Source organism: Gastrolobium bilobum, unplaced genomic scaffold (genome assembly GCF_033153095.1).
Source record: "Gastrolobium bilobum isolate Gb01-03AN ecotype WA unplaced genomic scaffold, APGP_CSIRO_Gbil_v1 utg21399, whole genome shotgun sequence".
In the NCBI taxonomy this organism is placed as follows: domain Eukaryota; kingdom Viridiplantae; phylum Streptophyta; class Magnoliopsida; order Fabales; family Fabaceae; genus Gastrolobium; species Gastrolobium bilobum.
The window spans coordinates 18,898-38,161 of record NW_026897686.1 but is presented as its reverse complement, the minus strand read 5'-3'; the positions used below and the strand labels follow the sequence as shown (position 1 = coordinate 38,161).

At 35.6% G+C, this 19,264-nt stretch overlaps 1 protein-coding gene across 1 annotated transcript in view; it reads left to right on the top strand.

The window, feature by feature from the left end:
- The window catches only part of LOC133309314 (midasin-like), a gene marked incomplete at its 3' end in the record, with an annotated part of 38,738 nt that overhangs the window by 1,324 nt on the left and 18,150 nt on the right, over positions 1 to 19,264 (top strand). Inside the window, 31 exon segments of the mRNA XM_061510076.1 lie at positions 194 to 260; positions 356 to 585; positions 673 to 882; positions 1,435 to 1,604; positions 2,158 to 2,267; positions 2,383 to 2,502; positions 4,170 to 4,245; positions 5,198 to 5,320; positions 5,443 to 5,542; positions 5,623 to 5,716; positions 5,809 to 5,943; positions 6,021 to 6,080; positions 6,163 to 6,339; positions 6,430 to 6,561; positions 6,815 to 8,566; positions 9,074 to 9,141; positions 9,220 to 9,415; positions 9,523 to 9,627; positions 9,711 to 10,016; positions 10,826 to 11,019; positions 11,100 to 11,190; positions 12,124 to 12,274; positions 13,194 to 13,267; positions 15,779 to 15,926; positions 16,460 to 16,558; positions 16,655 to 16,755; positions 16,894 to 16,983; positions 17,067 to 17,132; positions 17,302 to 17,470; positions 17,707 to 17,949; positions 18,081 to 18,973. Coding sequence (XP_061366060.1) covers positions 194 to 260; positions 356 to 585; positions 673 to 882; positions 1,435 to 1,604; positions 2,158 to 2,267; positions 2,383 to 2,502; positions 4,170 to 4,245; positions 5,198 to 5,320; positions 5,443 to 5,542; positions 5,623 to 5,716; positions 5,809 to 5,943; positions 6,021 to 6,080; positions 6,163 to 6,339; positions 6,430 to 6,561; positions 6,815 to 8,566; positions 9,074 to 9,141; positions 9,220 to 9,415; positions 9,523 to 9,627; positions 9,711 to 10,016; positions 10,826 to 11,019; positions 11,100 to 11,190; positions 12,124 to 12,274; positions 13,194 to 13,267; positions 15,779 to 15,926; positions 16,460 to 16,558; positions 16,655 to 16,755; positions 16,894 to 16,983; positions 17,067 to 17,132; positions 17,302 to 17,470; positions 17,707 to 17,949; positions 18,081 to 18,973 — 6,550 coding nt within the window.

Below are 19,264 nucleotides of genomic sequence, written 5' to 3'. Positions count from 1 at the left end.
CTATTTTTAATATTTGCATAATTATAGGTCATATAAGTTTTGTGGTATTTTGTTATCACCTATCTTCCTATTTACACAAGTAGCATTCCACTTTCATAATGAATGAAGTTGGTTGCTTGTTGAGAATTTTTGGTTGACCTTTTTATAGTAACTTTTTGTTATAACTTATGTTATTATTTGTTATTTGGTGCAGTTCGGTATTAAGCTATTTCAATTTTGCTCCTGCTCCCTTTGAAAGATATTCAGTGAAACAAGTTATGGTCAGTACACATTTTGTATTCATTTTTTGGGGAAATAATTTTGTGATATGCTTTGGGTATTACCAAGTGAATTCCTTTTCTTTTTACAGGTTGAGACCCATGCACTGCATGTTGCCCAAATATCATACCGCCTCCTTCTAGTGGAACCTGAAATTTTCTCAAAGCTTTGGGACTGGTCTTGTTTTCTGGACCTCGTAAAAGAGCCACGCAAACCAGACCTGATATGGTGTAGGGTGCAGATATTAAGAGTTGTGCTCAAATTAAGTTATAGAGCCACTGAAAGCTTGAATATTAGAGATGAGGAAGCATTTGCGTGTCTATTGCAGTCAGTATTGTTTACTTCTTTTTGGCTGTATGTTGTACTTAAAATTTAATGCTTGTTTAATTACAATCTTTAACTTGCCATATTCAGTTGGGAAGAGTTCTGTCAGGACACATCACTAGAGAAAGCTGGTTGGTATGTTGAGCCAATAGGAGACTATGTGTCTGGTTCTCCAGATAGAAGCATGGATTTCAGTCAAGAGAACTGTTTAAAATCCTTTGCCTCTGATTCTCAGCCTGTTAGCTCACCAAAGCTTTTTGAGTTGCAGCCACTTCTCAAGAGTCGGCGGCTTGCCGCAAGGTAGTCTGAATTGAATTGAAACACTGATATTTTTTCTGCTATTTTTAATTTTATTTGGCATTGTAACTTGAATACTATTTGTCTGCTTAAGGTTATTTTTAGAGAAATATAAAACCATTAATATAACCTCACCCAACAACGTAAGCTTTAGGTTGAAATGGTTCTTTATATGGTATCAGAGCTTCCATGATCAAGTGGTCTCATGTTCGATCCTCACCCCTTCCATTCTATTAATAAACTAATTAAATATTATGGACTTTCTTAGCACAGGTAGGCTGAGTGTGATGCATCATCCATCCTTCAAGCCCAATGGGTTCTCTTTTGAGGGGGCGTGTTAGAGAAATATAAAATCATTAATGTAGCATCACCCTATAGTTTAAGCTTTTGGGTTGAAATGGTTCTTTACAATTATAATGTTTGAATTTTCTTAAATGCTCTTTTTTATGCTTTCCCTTGGTTTATTTCTTGTAGCTTCTCTTTTGTAACCCTACTGATGTACTCCATGTTTCATTTGGATTAGCACTTAATTTTTGGTATCTTCTGTTATTTCAGGGATGATATATCTGTAAGTAATACATTCATATTGACCTCAGCAGTAAAGAAAAGTTATGAGAGAGTTCTATTGGCAGTGAGCCAGAAGTGGCCTGTTCTTTTATATGGTGCCTCTGGTTCTGGAAAATCTGCTCTCATAGCTAAGCTGGCTCAGGATAGTGGAAAACGAGGTATGTCTTAATATTTACCTCATTCTTTTTATGTTATTATTATTTTTTGTTTTCCCTTGTCTATAAATTGATTGAGCATGTCGAGCTGGTATGTCATATCTTTCAGGTCTTATTTTGACTATTTTACTTTTCGAATGAAAATTATTTAAATAGTCACAAATGTATAAATCAACGTGGGTAAGTGAGGGTTAATATGTAATTATATGTTTATTTAATTTAAATATATTGTCTTGAACCTGGCACAAACCCCTCTAACATGAACAGGACACTATTTTATTTGGGTTTTTTTACACATCACTTGACGTGGGATAATGTTAGGCGGTTGGTGTCTATTTGATGCCAAGCTTATGAGCTTTTATATGTTGTTTCTCTAACGGATATGTAGAGGACAGAGGGATTAGGAAGCTTTGTTATACTGATTTTCTCTTTTTTCATGTTTGTTTTATGTTTTGGAGGATTTATATCCTCTTTTGTAATCTTCATCTGAATAAATTTATCCTTTTATAATTTTTTTTATGTTAATAATTGTTTATGCATTTATTCTTTTTTGCAGTTCTATCCATCCAGATGGATGATCAAATTGATGGCAGAACTTTAGTTGGAGGTTATGTCTGTACAAATGGGCCTGGGGAGTTTAGATGGCAGCCTGGGTCACTTACCCAGGTTTGTTTTGACTGTTTCTATCTAATTAACAAGCACGTGGACATTTTTTGATTTCTGTATAGACAACTATGCAAGAAAGCTTTTATTTTATGTTTATGTACTTTCTTTATCGCAGGCTGTGCAGAATGGTTATTGGATTGTTTTTGAGGATATCAACAAAGCACCGTCTGATGTACACTCCATTTTAATGCCTTTATTGGAAGGGGCTGGTTCATTTGTGACAGGACATGGGGAGGTGATTTCTCTGCAGCTTGCTTCTTTTCATGAATAAAGTAATTGGATTCATTTGCTATTTGTATTATAAGCAATTTCTTTGCATATTGAAGAAGAGATTCCGTTGAAACAACTACATGGGTAGAGTTCCAAAGAGAAGCGAAAACGACAATTATATGATGATATTATATCCCATAACAAATGTAAGGGTAAAGACACAACTTGAAATACGGATGTGCCTCAACAATCAAATACTAAAAGATTACATAAACCGTGGACTATTTAAAAATATAGCCTATGTATTCCTGCAAAGCCTTTTAAACATATTACATAAACTGCTTCAAGGTAAAAGGATTTAACTTGTGTGCACTATGAATCAACCACAAACAGATTATTCCATAGGAAAGTATTTGGCTCATGATACACAACATTTCTAAGTTTTCTTAATTGGGTTTGAGGGCTTGATCAAACTTATGTAGGACTTCAAAATTTGAAGTTTAGGTTTGACCCTTTTATGTAGCAGATTGAGATCACATTATTGATGCTGGTTGTCAATGGAATTATACAAATGAAAGATTGTGTATATTCATACTTAACGTCAATCATTCTTCTGCAGCTATTGTTTGGCAACTTTTGCTATATATTTTAACATTATGTGGTGGCAATTTTTATTTGGAATGATTTTTTTTCTAGTTCCTAGTGAACATTGGGTGTCCTTTCACTGTGGAGCTGTTTCTCATGATACGTATTAGAAGGCTTTGGCAATATAACTAGGCTAAACCATAGTTATCAAATGCGGATTGCGGCATATCGCGGCCAACCACGAAAAACGCTATAGCGTTACAGAGGGTTGTGGTTGTGAAAATAGCGGAATAGATATATGACAGAAATAATGACAAAAAAATATATTCTTTAAAGGCAGAGATGACAGAAGTGACATAGAGAGACGCGGATAGATTAAAAAACCCTTGAATTTTTTCTGTTACACATTTAAATTTAGGACAAATTGACATTTTGCCGTGTGACAACAATATGGCCGCAAATGCGGTCGCAATGGCCGCTATTGAGTTCCGGTGCGGCGCGGTGCGGTTTCTTGCGGAAAGGCACCGCAACGCCCATACGGCGCGGCTTGTGGCGCTATTGCGGCGCAATTAACTACTATGGGCTAAACCTAAAAGCACTTGGTTAAAGTGGAATACCTGAATTTTCAATTATGTTTCCTTGCCCTTACATAATTATTGTGGGGTAGGATGTTCATGACCTCTCACTGGTGCTGTGTTCATTGTTGTAGAGATTGAGTGTCCATCGTTGCTTATGTTCAAGAATGTAAGCCAATCCCACCAAAGAGGACAGAGGAGGAAACTTCTGTTGTAAATACCTTGATGTTTTGTTTAAATGCACCGAACTGCTGCATACACAGCACAAATTTTTATGAACTGTTGTATTTCTTCTTTTACTTGGAAGTTAAAAAGAAAAAGAATAATATTGAGGCCTGGTTGATAGGTAACAAGGGCAGAGTCCTTTGGGATCTTCCATGGCCCCCTGGTTAACCATAGATCATAAGATATGCATCTTCTGTGGGAAGGTGTTGCCTGCCTTAGCAGAGTGATAGTTAATTGATTTTATATCTATTTGCCTGTCATTCCTCTGTACTTGTCATTAATTGTTGAAGCATTATATATTTTGCAGGTAATAAGGGTTGCAGAAAGTTTTAGAGTATTTTCAACTATTTCCCTTTCTAAGTTTGACACATTTGAGAGTGCAGGTTTTTTCCTTTACCCTTTCCGTTTTTTATTTAATTGTCATTTCTTCATGATTTTGTTTTGGTTTTAATTAATATGTTTGATAGTTCTTTTGGTAGTGATATATGAATGTCATAATGTTTAGTTGTTTACTTTCTTGTCATAAATACGTTTGAAGTTTGGAGTGCTGACAATGTATATCTCAATTTGATGTTGTACCCGTGCTAGTTGGGTAATATAGTAAAGATCCTTTCCAATCAGCACTGGGTGTAAGAAAGATAACAAAATTTTGTTGCCGTGTACTGTAAATAAATCCTTTGATACACTTGGTTCAAACACACGGCATGCATTTTTGAGGGTCTTTTGTCCGTGATTGTTTCAAGGGTGTCTATTCTTTGACAAGGAGATTGAGAAGCTCTGCTCTATTCTTAGTTTCTCTGTTGTTTTTTTTGGTTTAATCCCTTTTGTTTCCCCATTTTTAGAGGATACCTTATTGCCCTTGTTGTACTGGTCTTTTCTTTTTTCTATACAATCGTTCACAATTGAGCTGAAGAAGGATTAGCTCTGGGAAATTTGGAATCTCAAAACGTATGGCTTGATAGCTAAATGGCTATTATGCTTCTTTCCTTTTGAGAGACTACTTTGTATGGCAACAAATAATTCAAAGCATGACTACTTCTGAATGGGTGGGATTATATCCAAATCTAAATGAAACCATTGGCATGATAGTGTTGAATCATATCTATCTATCTATCTATCTATCTATCTATCTATATATATATATATGTAGGCACTTTCTACTAATTATTTTTTCAAATAATTGAAAAATTTCATTATATAAGGTTTTGATAGAGACTAATGGTGTCTTTTTTATCCATTTAACTTACCACACCTATTGGGAAAGCTTGGTTGTTGTTGATGTTGTATTGTCTTTTTATGATTAAAACTTGATGCTGATTTTTATTGTATTTGAAGGTCAAGATTCACTTAGCGCCCTTTGGAGAAGAGTGATGATTAGGCCGCCAGATACTAAAGACTTGCAAGAGATACTCAAAGTGAGGCATCCCGATTTGGAGCTTCATGTTGACAAACTCATAGGTATTGATATGATATTCTTTTAATATGTAGTTTATTATAACTTTTTTGTTTTATTGTAAGCTGCTAATACAAACTCATTCTTTAATATCTCACTATAAAATACCTATACATTTTTTTGGCAGAAACCTTTGAAAGGGCTAATGTTTTTTCCATGCATCAAATTGCGGGTTTTCACCCCGGAAGTTCTGCTTCTGTTTCTTGTCTCAGCAGATTTTCGTTAAGGTATTTAAAATGATTATATATTTCCGGTGCTTGTTTTGTTCATTTTCTTTCATTGATGTAACTTTGTTCCTCCATGGCAGGGATCTCCTTAAATGGTGCAATAGGATTGCTGGTTTAGGTTTTTGCTTTGATGGTAGCTTATCAGATTACCAATGTCGTAGAGTGTTTAAAGAGGTCTGATTTTTGGTTTCTTTTATTTTTCTGCCCTTTTCTCTTATCAATTTTGGTAGAGTTACTTCATGTGTGGCTATTGTCTTCAATCTCAGGCTGTTGATGTATTTGCGGCCTTTTCAACTTCATATGAAAACCGGTTGTCAATAATGAAAGAGTTAGCAAAGTTGTGGAAAGTACCAGATTCTGATGCTGAGTCCTTGTATCCCCGTGACAAACCTATAATTCAGGTTTTATCTTGTGAAGTATTGGCCTTTGCTTTATCATTTGGCCGCATCAACTTCTCACTTGTCTTGGTAAAATGCAGGATTCTGTCACACATTTAACAATAGGCCGGGCTTCCCTCCCTAAAAAATCTGTCAGTATCGTCAGTTTACAATTTGAAAGATGATCCAGTTTTAGTAGAAATGTCATGTTTCTTTGACATTGCTTTTATTTTTCTTATGCAGGAACATGAACGTACAACACCTTTTGTAGAAATCCGTAGTTTTATGCACGTGCTAGAGCGCGTAGCGCTTTCAGTCATGTATAATGAGCCTGTACTCTTGGTGGGAGAAACTGGTACTGGGAAGACTACACTTGTTCAAAATTTGGCTTCAAGGCTTGATCAGAAGCTTACCGTTTTGGTGTGTTACATATTCTCTATTATTTTCTTTGTTATTTGGAATTTTATATAAGTGTGTTTGAGTGGCCCATGATGGTGGTTCTTTCTCCAGAACTTGAGTCAGCAAAGTGACGTTGCTGACTTACTTGGGGGTTTTAAGCCTATGGATGCACGGTTCGTGACTTCTGCTCTTTATAAGGAGTTTTTGGAACTTTTTTCCAGAAGTAAATTAAAGAAGGATAAGGTATTTATTTATTTATTTTTTTGTTTGAGGGCAAGCCTTGATGCTATGGTAGGGTTACTCCTTTGTGACTGAAAGGTTACAAGTTTGAGGATGAGAAACAGTTTGTTTGCAAAAAAGTAAAGGGTAAGGCTGCATACCATCGACCCTCATCCCTACCCTTGCAAAGTCGGGTAGCAATATGCACCGAGGTTTGCCCAATTTGTATTTTGTATGTCATTGTTGTTAAGGGCTCTAATGGTTTGCTGCTGTTCAGAGAAATGCAAACGCTCTTGCAAAGCTACAAATGCTTTCAGACGAGAAGAATTGGAAAAGGCTACTTCTAGGAATTCAAACATATGTTGAGAGGTCAATTGAGTTTATAAAAAAACGAATTTCCAAAACGGGACCTTCCAAAAAGCGTAAAAGGGAAATTAAAGATTGGGAGATATTACTAAAAGATTGGGAGTTGTTACTGGATCGTGTCTGTCAAAGTAATCAATCTTTGGGAATGATGTTTTCCTTTGTAGAAGGAAGTTTTGTAACTGCTCTTAGAAATGGTGAGTGGATTTTACTTGATGAGGTGAATTTGGCTCCTCCAGAAATCTTGCAGAGAATTATCGGTGTTCTAGAAGGGGAAAATGGAACGCTTTGTTTAGCTGAAAGAGGCGATATTGATTATATATGCCCTCATCCAAACTTCCGTATATTTGCTTGCATGAATCCAGCAACAGATGCCGGGAAGCGAGATTTGCCATTTTCTTTGAGGAGTAGATTTACTGAGTATTTTGTTGATGATGTTTTGGATGATGATGATTTAAGTCTGTTTATTAGTCAGTTCGTAAATAGTGGCCATATGGATCAACAGCTGGTGAATAAAATTGTGTGTTTCTATAAAGAATCAAAAAAGGAATCTGAAGAGAGGTTGCAGGATGGTGCTAATCAGAAACCTCAGTACAGTTTAAGGTCTCTATATCGTGCTCTAGACTATATAAGGAAAGCAGAGAGAAAATTTGGATTTCAAAAGGCATTATATGATGGCTTTAGTATGTTTTTCCTCAGTATGTTGGATGGACCCAGTGCCAAAATAATGAGGCAAAAGATATTGTCTCTTTTATTAGGAGGGAGTATTCCTCCGCAGGTACATTTTGATAGGTATTTAAGTACCTTCAAATCCGATGGATATTCAGGGAGCTATGTCAAAACTAAAAGTGTCCTGGAGCATCTTGGGAATTTGGCTCGTGCTGTTCTAATACACAGATATCCTGTCCTCTTGCAGGGTCCCACATCTAGTGGGAAAACTAGCCTTGTTAAGTATCTTGCTGCAATAACTGGTCATGAATTCGTAAGAATCAACAATCATGAACACACTGATTTGCAGGACTATGTAGGTTCTTATATACTTGATGCTAGTGGAAAGCTTGTTTTTAAAGAAGGTGCTTTGGTTAAAGCTGTAAGAAATGGTTACTGGATTGTACTGGATGAGCTGAACTTGGCTCCATCTGATGTATTGGAGGCATTGAACCGATTACTTGATGATAACAGAGAGCTTTTTATTCCTGAACTGCAAGAAACAATTCTAGCACATAAAGATTTCATGCTTTTTGCAACTCAAAATCCACCTACACTCTATGGTGGGCGCAAGATGTTGTCTCGGGCATTTCGCAATCGTTTTGTAGAGATTCATGTTGGTGAAATTCCAGATGATGAGCTGAGCATAATATTGGGTGAGAGATGTGAAATTCCATTGAGTTACGCGCAAAATATGGTTGAAGTCATGAAGAAGCTTCGGATGCTCAGACAGAGTAGCAATGTTTTTGCTGGTAAACATGGATTTATAACTCCTCGAGACTTGTTTCGTTGGGCTGACCGTTTCAAGAGATTTGGCAAGAGTCGTGAAGATTTGGCCAAAGATGGCTATTATCTTTTGGCAGAAAGGCTGCGAGATGAGAATGAGAAGTCTGTTGTTCAAGAAGTTCTGGAAAAACATCTTAAGGTTAAACTAAACATAAAAAATTTATATGACCCGGTATGGTTCTTTCTTTTAGTGTTTCCTGCACGCCTGTGGGGTGCCAGGAAATAGTAGTTATTATTTACTATTGTGCTGCCACTGCTTTTTCATATACTTTATGGCTTTTGGAGTATTGATTTAAGGGGAATACTAGTCTCATGTTATGGGAGACTAGTATCTTATGTCATAGACACAGAAAATATGGGGCTTATGAGTGGGCCCCACATGCTTTGTGTCTGACATAAGATACTAGTCTCCTACAACATGAGACTAGTATTTCCCTTGAATTAATTGATATATATATATATATATCTGGTGAATGTAAGGTCATATGCTTTCCTTGACTGGGCACTGCAGACTTATTCTGTAAATGCTGTTTTCATTTTTTTTCCTCATAGACAGACTTGTTTTGTTGATAAAGGATCATATAGTTTGGATATAAATTCATAACGTTTGTACATACCCATATATTATATATTAAAGTGGTTGAACTAAAATATATCTTCAACAATAACTGTGTTTCAGATTTTATTTGGAGTGAACGCTTCTTCCAATTTGATTGTTGGGTTAGGAGGTTCAGAGAGTCTTGAGAGGTATGGGCTCACTGTTGCCTTTTCCTTCTGGTCCAAAATCGGTTCACTATCTCTTGCTGATGGTTTTGTCATATGCAGTGTATTCTTGACCAAGAGTATGCAGAGGTTATACTTCCTTGTGGAGCGGTGCTTTAAATTACGCGAGCCTGTACTGCTTGTTGGGGAAACAGGTGGAGGGAAGACTACTGTCTGTCAGTTACTAAGTGCTTGTTTGCAGTTGAAGTTACATATCTTGAATTGTCATCAGTATACAGAAACGTCTGATTTTATTGGGGTTGGTTTTCTCATGCTTTTTGTTTTAATTGTTCCTATTAGGACTCTTAAGAGTCCTATCTCTATTACTATAATTAGCTGTAGTGTTAACTAGAAAATGTTTTCCAGGGGTTCCGACCTAGACGAGAGAGGTCTAAACTGATTTCTAACTATAAAGAGATCATTGAACAGTTGAAGAAACTAAAGGCTTTTGCATACTTTCCTGAATCCCCTGTGAGTACTATATATATATGTATATATACATTTGTTCCATGTTATTCATAAAACAAATGCTGATTTAACATTATGTGCTATAGTTTGTTTCGTCTGACATAGATCAAGCTTCTTCAACTCTTGATCTGCTGAGTGGTATGATAAAGAAATACAAAGGAGATCAAGTTTGCAGTCCTGGTGTCAGCAGAGAAGATCTTTATGCTTTGGAGCAATTAAAGTTGGACATTGATGTCTTGCATCGGGATTGGCAGAATATGTTTCCGTGGCAGGATGGTCCCCTTGTGAAAGCAATGAGAGATGGCGATCTCTTTCTTGTGGATGAGATATCCTTGGCTGATGATAGTGTCCTTGAGAGATTGAACAGTGTGTTGGAGCCAGAAAGGATGCTAGTAAGTCAATTATCTATATAGATATGTTTCTTTTAGCTGGCTGCTTAAGTCAGTCTAGATCTAGTTTTATAGCTCAAGATGTATCAAATAATGGTGTCATCACTTTTTCTTCCCTTCGGTTTAATGACGATTGTGTGAATATACTCTGTGAATATAGTATAGTAAGTGTACCTGAAATTAAAGACGGTGGCGGTTGCTTGACCCTGCCAGCCAAAAGAGGTATTGGGAGAAACAGAGTGCTGGCATTTCATCTTTTTGAGAGAGACAGAATGCTCTTTTGAGCTGGTGTGAGAAGAAATATTAGTAAGAGGTAGGAAAGAGAGTATTCAAAAGAAGATGAGGATAAGGTAAAGGGAAAACCCCGGTATACAAGGCTCCCCGACTTGCGAGGGGATGGGTAATGGTTGATAGTACGTTGCCAAAACCCTTGCATTTTGACAAAGAGGCTGTTTCCTGGACTGGAACCTATGGCTTTCCGGTCACAAGGAGCAACTTTACCGTTGTTCCAGGCTGGCCCTCTAAGACGAGGATAAGATATCCTCGTTAAATTAGGCGCAAATTAGAAACAAAGTTAAGGTAGGCAAGTGTGTTAAAATGAGAGGGCGCTCAATTATTTTTGCACATCTTCTAGGGACACTCCATTATGTTGAGAACAAAGAAAGCAATTTTTAACATGAGCTATAAACACAAGTAATTGCTTATATTTATTGCATTTGCTTATTGCTGGTGACAAATATTTTTATGAATAATATCTCTTTTGCAATTCCTATCACTATTTTGAATTTCTGTTTGTTTCTTTGATGATGAAGACTTTGGCTGAGAAAGGAGGCTCTGATCCGGAGAGAGTTACTGCGCATTCAAATTTCTTTGTTCTTGCAACAATGAATCCTGGTGGTGATTATGGTAAGAAGGAGCTATCTCCAGCACTACGCAATCGCTTCACCGAGATATGGGTTCCCCCCGTTAATGATCCAGATGAGCTTCAAGCTGTTGCCTTGAAAAGGTACCTATAATTTCATAATTGGAGTACACATGTTTTGACAAACATACAATTTAATTTCGGTTTATTTGATTTATGTGCAGAATTTCCAAGTTTAAAGTTGCAGGCAACTTAGGTCCAACTTTTCAAGAAAGACTCTCAGTTATTGTTCGTGCTATGATAAGTTTTTTGGAGGTATGTTGAGATTTACTATTGAAATCATTAGTTGTACATTTTTTGATTTTAAAATATTCACCACTGCCCTGATATGGGTGGTACGTCATTTTTTATTTACTTCATGCTTGGCATTAGTCCATGTATCTCTCCTATCTTTAGCAAACATTCTCTTCATTGGTGCGTAGCTGGGGTTTGTGCCTGTTAGAGAATTATAATATAAAATATAAAACCATTGATGTGCCTTCATCCAACAACTTAACCTTTTGAGTGTAAATGATTCTTTACATGGTACCAGAGCCTCTGTGACCAAGTGTTTAAGAGTTTGATCCTCATCACGCTCCATTCTGTTAATAAGTAATTAAATATTGTGGAGTTTCTTAGCACAGGTAGGTGGACATGTGCATTTTTTCGACCTTCACGCCTAATGGGTGACGAGGCATGTGACTGTCACGTAATAGCTTAAGTATAATTATGTTTATGCTTTTTGTTCAATTCATACAGATTTATATTCTTGCAAAACCTGTAATTTATCATTTTTTTAGGTTTTTGTTGTCCATATATAGTTTATTCTAGTTTCTATACGAGATATTCTTTTTATCTTCTTTCGCATTTTGTAAGGTTAGAGTTGTGTTTTGGTTTGTTTATGGGTATCGGCTTAAGATATTTTAATGAAGTTGATCTTTTGGATTTGAAATGGGTTTGGTGAGTTTGTTTTAGTGGCTCTATGAGGATTTCTTGTTCTCCTTCCATCTACTTCTCCTTTTTAACCTAATATTTGTATAAATCAAGGATTTTGGTATTGGGTTCTTGCTTTACATTTTTGTAACAAGTAATTACATTTGAATGATGCTATTGTTCTGTTATGTGCTACTTGTTCTGTGGTGATTAATTCTTTAATCTTCATAGTTCATATATTATTCATTTTGTATTTATTATTCCTATGCTTTTCAGTGGTTCAACAAATTACATCCAGAGAGAATGCTTACCATGAGGGATCTCATTTCTTGGGTTTCTTTTTTTGGTGTGACGGAAGAAAGCTTAGGACCTGAATATGCCCTTCTTCATGGAGTATTTCTTGTTTTACTTGATGGGTTAAGTCTAGGTATATTTAGTTTGTTATGAATTTTTTTTTCTTCAACTTCCTCTTATTTCCTGTATAATTACTATATTGAATAATTTATTTTGGTTACTTGATTTTTGATCATATTAATCTCCTGATTCCACTTATCCATATAATTTAAATCTCCTTTGGTTGTTAAAATGCTATAATGATTCAGATATACGAATGTTGTTTTTATTGGAATGGCTTACTACATATGTTGAAAAAGTTGGTTTCTGTTCAAACTAGAAGAAATTCAAAATCTTTTGTGTTTGGGTTGTACAAGTAATTAAACTATATTTTTGAGCTCAATTCTATTGTTATTGTTTGGTTTCATGATCTACTTCTTTTAAAAGAATTTTATAATATTGTCACCAAAGTTTTAAAATTTAATGTATAGATTTAATACGGTGGTGGTGTGCTATAGGGGTAGTGGCAGAGATGGCAGTTGTGTTTAGTGCTGTGTTGTTGTGGCGATAGATGATGTTGATGTTGAGCTGATGTGGCCACAGCTGTTATGCCAGATGCTGTAGGATTTATTTTTCATAAACTCCAAATAACTTTAGGTATTTCCACAAAAGAATGAACTATTGAATAGTGGTTTCCAAGCTTGTATCTTCACAACATACACCAATCAGGAGAGAGAATACATCAGAAGTTGAATGTGTGACTTACAAGAATAACTATGAGTTGAGTGGGGGATAAAATTTGTGTACTATTTCACAAAGCTTCAATTTATGGGTTCCTGAGATACCCGAAGCAGAAACAGTGTCCAACCACATAAACACCCCACAAGTTGTGTAGCCACAAAGTAGATTTCATTATTTGCTTTGAAGTCTACTGAAATTAATTCATTTTGCTCTATTTTCCTTTCCCTCTCTCTTTCTGGCTATTTACTGACAGTTGCTCAACTTTTTATCAGGGACCGGGATTACAGAAAGGGATGCTGGAGAGCTGAGAGAGAGATGTTTATCCTTTCTGCTACAGAAGTTGAGGGTATGTTTCTCCTTTTGATATTCATCAACTATACACTATCTCTCCTCCCATTCCCATTCATCAACTGACTGGTTGAATGAAATGACTTTATAAGATTCAAATTTTGCTGGTCCTATCCACTTGTTCCCATAATTTTCTAATCCTGATGTTTCTTATATCAACTTTTCCTTTCCTAAGTTTTAAATTGCAGTGCCTCTGTTTTACTCTATTCTTTCATGTGGGTTCCAATTTAGATAGGAGGGTTGGACTGTTGATTTTTGTGTGTGTGGATTACTGTAAGCGCACTTTTTAAGTTTCTTACCCAATCTTGAACACACTGAACTTTATCCTTGAACATCTGCTTTGGAAATCGAAGTCTCCTAAGGTTAAGTCTTTTGTTTGGATAGAGGCATTAATGTTATCAATATTGATGTTATGTTGGAGCCTTATGTTGGAGCCTTGGAGGTTGTAAGATCATCTAAAGCTCACTTCCTAATGGTTTTTGATGCCGAAAGCGCATAGAAAAAGTGGCTAAACAGAAAGTTAGGATTTTTATAAAAGAGTAACCCTCCGGTTCTCAATTTCTATTAACAAAATAACAAAACTCAACTCCTAGAATAAGGGTCATAAGCACCCTTTTATAGACTAATTACAAATTGATTCAAAATTCAAAATTCCTAAAAATAATAAAACTTCCAAAAATAAATATAACAGTAATTAACTTTTAAAAATAAATAAATAATTACAAATAAATAATTCAAAATACATCTCAAATCTTCGATTTCAAATCACGCCAAATTTGTTGCTTTCCTTTTCATCCCAAACAAATCACAATCACATATGGTGCTTTATTGGGACTTGGATTCGATTGTAATTTGTTATATTTCAAATCATTGCCTTTTTCAACAATTGGGTCATTCTTATTGGGCCACAACTCTAGTTGACTTCGAGCTTCTTAAATCAATGGTTGTGCCATGTACAATGAGCCAACTGTAAGTGCATCATTCTCCCCTAATAGGAAAAGATTTGTCCTCGAATCTTGTTTATCTTCACTGATCTCAATTTCTTTAGACAAAAACTCAAATGATAAATCTTCCTCTATTAGATTTTCATAATCTGATTCTCCATTAGATTTATTATAGACTGGATTATCATCATAAACTGATTCTTCATCATAAAATGGATAATCATCATAAATGAGATAATTATCAACAATCGGATAATCATAATAAATTGGATTGTCATCATAGATCGGATAATCATCATAAACTGGATTGTGATCATAGACATCAAAGTCAGGAATGCTGATTTGCATCTCGATATCTTGAAAAGTGGACTGATTTCCAGGTTGTACTTCTCAATTCTGTCCCTGGTTTAGAATCCCCAAGGGATTGACGTCCTCTTCTTCGTCATCAGATGCGTCATCTAATTCCATTCCTTCTTCGGATTGAATGCCCAACTTTGTCCACGCAAGTCGCCGCTCCAAATATTGAATTTCCATGCTCTGCACCTCGACAAGAATTTGCTTCAAAATTTGAATTTTCATGCATACCCACATAGTCTCTTCAAAACTTGGATTTTCTTGTCTAGCGCTTGCTCAAGTTGTTGCTTCAAATCAAGGATCCGCCTTCCGAGCTCTTCATTTTCTATATCTAGCGGGTCAATCTGACGTAGTTGTCTATATTCTTCAGGAACGAATCCACGTTCCCTACCCTCGTGACTCCGCAGCCGTCGACCTCCACGATTCTGTTCAGCCATTGGTTGAAGGCAACCTAGTGCTCTGATACCAAATGATGCCGAAAACGCATAGAATAGTGGCTAAGTTAGGATTTTACAAAAGAGTAACCCTTCGGTTCTTAATTTCTATTAACAAAATAACACCATTCAACTCCTAGAATAAGGGTCGTAAGCACCCTTTTATATACTAATTACAAATTGATTCAAAATTCAAAAATAAAAAATCCTAAAAATAATAAAACTTTCTAAAATAAATATAATGGTAATTAAATTTTAAAAATAAATAAATAATTACAAATAAATAATTCAAAATACATCCCAAATCTTCGATTTCAAATCACGCCAAATGTGTTGCTTTTCTTTTCTTCTGAAACAAATCACAATCACATCTGGTGCTTTATTGAGACTTGGATTCGATTGTAATTTGTTATATTTCAAATCATTGCCTTTTTCAACAATTGGGTCATTCTTATTGGGCCACAACTCTAGTCGACTTCGAGCTTCTTGAATCAATGGTTGGGCCATGTACAATGAGCCAACTGTAAGTGCATCAGTTTTGGTGTCTGTTGGTCTAGGTTAGATTGTTATGTTTATTCATCCTCAGCAGTGTCCTGCTGCACTCCTATGTGAAATAATTGTAATGAGTTTGAAGCAACTCTCCTATATGTACTTTTGGTGATATGTGCTTATTGAGCTCTTATGGGACAATGCTGTTTTTTATGGTTTCTCTTTGGTGCCATTCCCAATATTATCTCTAGAAATTAATTGTAAATGCGGAGTGGAATATTGCAACAGGTTGATGAAAGTAATTTGTTATATTCAAAGCTTTCAAGAATGAGAAACTACGGTTGGGGTGAATATGGCACAACTGTGGATGTGTCACTTACTGATGATATGCAGTGCGATGATTTATTTGGCATTGATCCATTCTATATCAAGAAAGGTAGTATTGTGATATATCATTCTAATTTTATCTGATTTAGTTTTCATTGCTGAGAGCTTTATCACATTAAATTTCTTTCTAGGTTTAGTTTGGTCTAAATATTATAGATATGTTTTGTATATCATCATGGAGCAACTTGTTTTTTTCATATAGTTTTAGAGGATGAAAATATCATGAGCTAATGAATATTTTTCAGTTTTATTTAATTCTATCTGATTTAGTTTGATTGTTGAAAGCTTTGTAACAGTAAATTTCTTTTTAGGTTTAGTTGTGTCTCAATATTATAGATATGTTTCATATATCATCTTGGAGCCACTGGTTTGTAACATAGTTTTAGAGGATGCAAATATTATGAGCTAATGAATATTTTTCAGTTTTTTTTTTTTTTTTTTGGTTAGGTTGTTTAATAGGATTCATTTCCCTTCTGCTTTGTAATCTTTTTTTCTCTAATAATATTTTTTCCCCTATTAAAACCCACTGTGCAGATTGCCTTATGTGGCTTATTCTGTGTGACTTTTGGTTTATGCCTATAGGTTTTGGCAGTTGTGATGATGGGGGGTTTGAATTCAAGGCGCCCACTACCCGCAGAAATGCCATGAGAGTTTTGCGGGCTTTGCAGCTTTCAAAGCCTGGTATCTTCATTTGCATTTGATTTTCCTTTAATTATGAGAGAAATTTCTCACTTAATTTATTTTATTTCTCTGTTTTAATTGATTGTTGGTTTGCAGTTTTACTGGAAGGTAGTCCAGGTGTTGGGAAAACAAGTCTAATCATTGCATTGGGAAAATGTTCTGGGCACAGAGTTGTACGGATAAACTTATCTGAGCAGGTAAGTAATTAGTCTTAGTTTATCCTTATCTCTTATAATACTTTCATTGTTTTTACTGTAATAATTTGTTCAGCTCTTTATGTGGTGACAAAGTTCTTACTTTGTGCGTTTCTAATTCTATATGTATATTTGGTGCAGACTGATATGATGGATCTGTTGGGATCTGATTTACCAGTGGAAAGTGATGATGGGGTGATGTTTTCTTGGTCTGATGGGATCCTGTTGCAGGTTGAATTGTCATACGATGAAACTTACCATGTTCATTTCAGCTTTTGATATGTATTTAACTTTCGCCTATCTTGTTTCTGCAGGCCCTGAAGGAAGGCTGTTGGGTTTTGCTGGACGAGCTTAATCTTGCTCCACAATCTGTTCTAGAGGCATTTTTCTGATCAATTTTAATCTCTATTTGTTGCTCTTTGTTTTACTTTCCTTCATTTTCTTAATGAGCAATGCGTTGTTTCCACCTATACTATTGCTTTGTTGGAGAAAGGGTTTAGGGCTTTTCCAGTGTATAATATGAATTGTAACACAATTTTTTTGTATCAGGGTTTAAATGCTATTCTGGACCACCGAGCTGAGGTGTTTATACCAGAGCTGGGTAATACCTTTAAATGTCCACCATCATTTCGAGTTTTTGCTTGTCAGAATCCATCACATCAAGGTGGTGGCCGGAAAGGCCTTCCAAGATCTTTCCTAAATCGATTTACCAAGGTATGCTTGTAGTATCTTAATTTTGTATTTACTTTTGAGCTTAGATGTTCAAAGGAGGACTTTCAAGCATTCAGAGTTGATGAATCCAAAGCCCAAAATCCTCTGCCTTGATTACTGTCCCTTTTAATAAAATTAAAAGGAACTATTATTAACTTCCTTCTTTTCAAGCAAAGTGTTATTCTAGTTCTGTCCTTTTTAAAGAACATGTTTTGTTTCAATCTTTTGTTCACGATATGCAAGATTTATCAACTGTGGTTTTTGGTTGTTGACTGCAGGTATATGTGGATGAGTTAGTTGTGGAAGACTATCTTTCCATTTGTGAATCAAAATTTTCTACTATCTCTAGGCCTTTACTCTCGAAGTTAATCTTATTCAATAAAAGGATGCATGAAGACATTATCTTGAATCAAAAGTTTGCCAAGGATGGCTTTCCATGGGAGTTCAATCTTCGTGATGTATTTCGATCTTGTGAGATAATTGAAGGTTCTATTATTTCTACTCCTCTCTTATGATTTGATGCTTTTATTTTCCCTGTTTTTCTCTTTTTATTCCTAATATCCTATGGAGAGACGTTCTATTTTTTTTATCCTGATATTTCCTTATATTTAATTTAGGTGCACCCAAGCACTTGGGAGCGTATTCCTTCTTGAACATTGTCTACATTCAAAGAATGCGTACAGAAGCTGATCGCAAGGAAGTCTTACGTGTCTTCATTGAGGTATTTGAGGTGAAACCATTTATAAACCCATATCCTCGAGTTAGCCTCAATGCACATCACTTAGTTGTGGGGAATGTTACTATTAAAAGGAATCCTGTCCAATTATCATCGGCCACAAGCAGTCAGCTCTATATACTGCCTGAAATTTGTCAAAGTTTGGAAGCTGCTGCTCAGTGTGTTGAGCGTCAATGGTTATGTATCTTGACTGGCCCATCATGCTCTGGAAAAACTTCATTGATAAGATTACTTGCCAACCTAACAGGCAATGTACTAAATGAAATAAATCTTTCATCTGCAACTGATACATCTGAATTACTTGGATCTTTTGAACAATATGATGCCTTGCGTAATTTTCGCTCGGTTGTTGCTCAAGTTGAGCGCTATGTTAACGAGTACTGCAGTTTGCAACTGGAGGCTTCAAAGGAAGCAATATTTAAGGAAACTGATTTATACAACAGATGGATTGGTTTCCTGTCTGCTGTTAATTTTGACAGTTTGGCAGCTTCTGATTCAAATCATTTTGAGTATAGGAAGAAAATTGATTGTTCTCTTAGTTTGTTACCTGAGATCATTGAACATCTAAAGTTGAATATTGAAAAGAATTCAGTTCCCACATCTTATTCAATCCAACAACTTGATTTGTCCATGAAGACAGTTTCGAAGCTGAAGGCAGATGTGCAGAAAAGGTTGATTTTAACAAAATTTGAATGGGTTAATGGACTGCTGATCAAGGCTATAGAGCAAGGGGAATGGATTGTCCTTGAGAATGCAAATCTATGTAACCCCACGGTATGTCATTACCTATGTTGAATAATATTGTGCAAGTTCATGGTTCTAAAACTTACTTTCTTGAACAAAATGCAGAATCATATTTATTGTCTTTACTTGTGTGTGGAGTTGTGCTCAACAGTTTCTAAAAACTGACTAATTTGTCTCTCCCTTTGGATGTGTGTGTGTATTGAAAGTTTGTTTCAAGCACATCTGGCTTGTTAAAATTTGCTTTAATCCTACATTGTTTCCTAATCCGTCTAGATGCCTTCATATTAACGTGTAAAATTATTTCCTGAAATAAACTAAAAT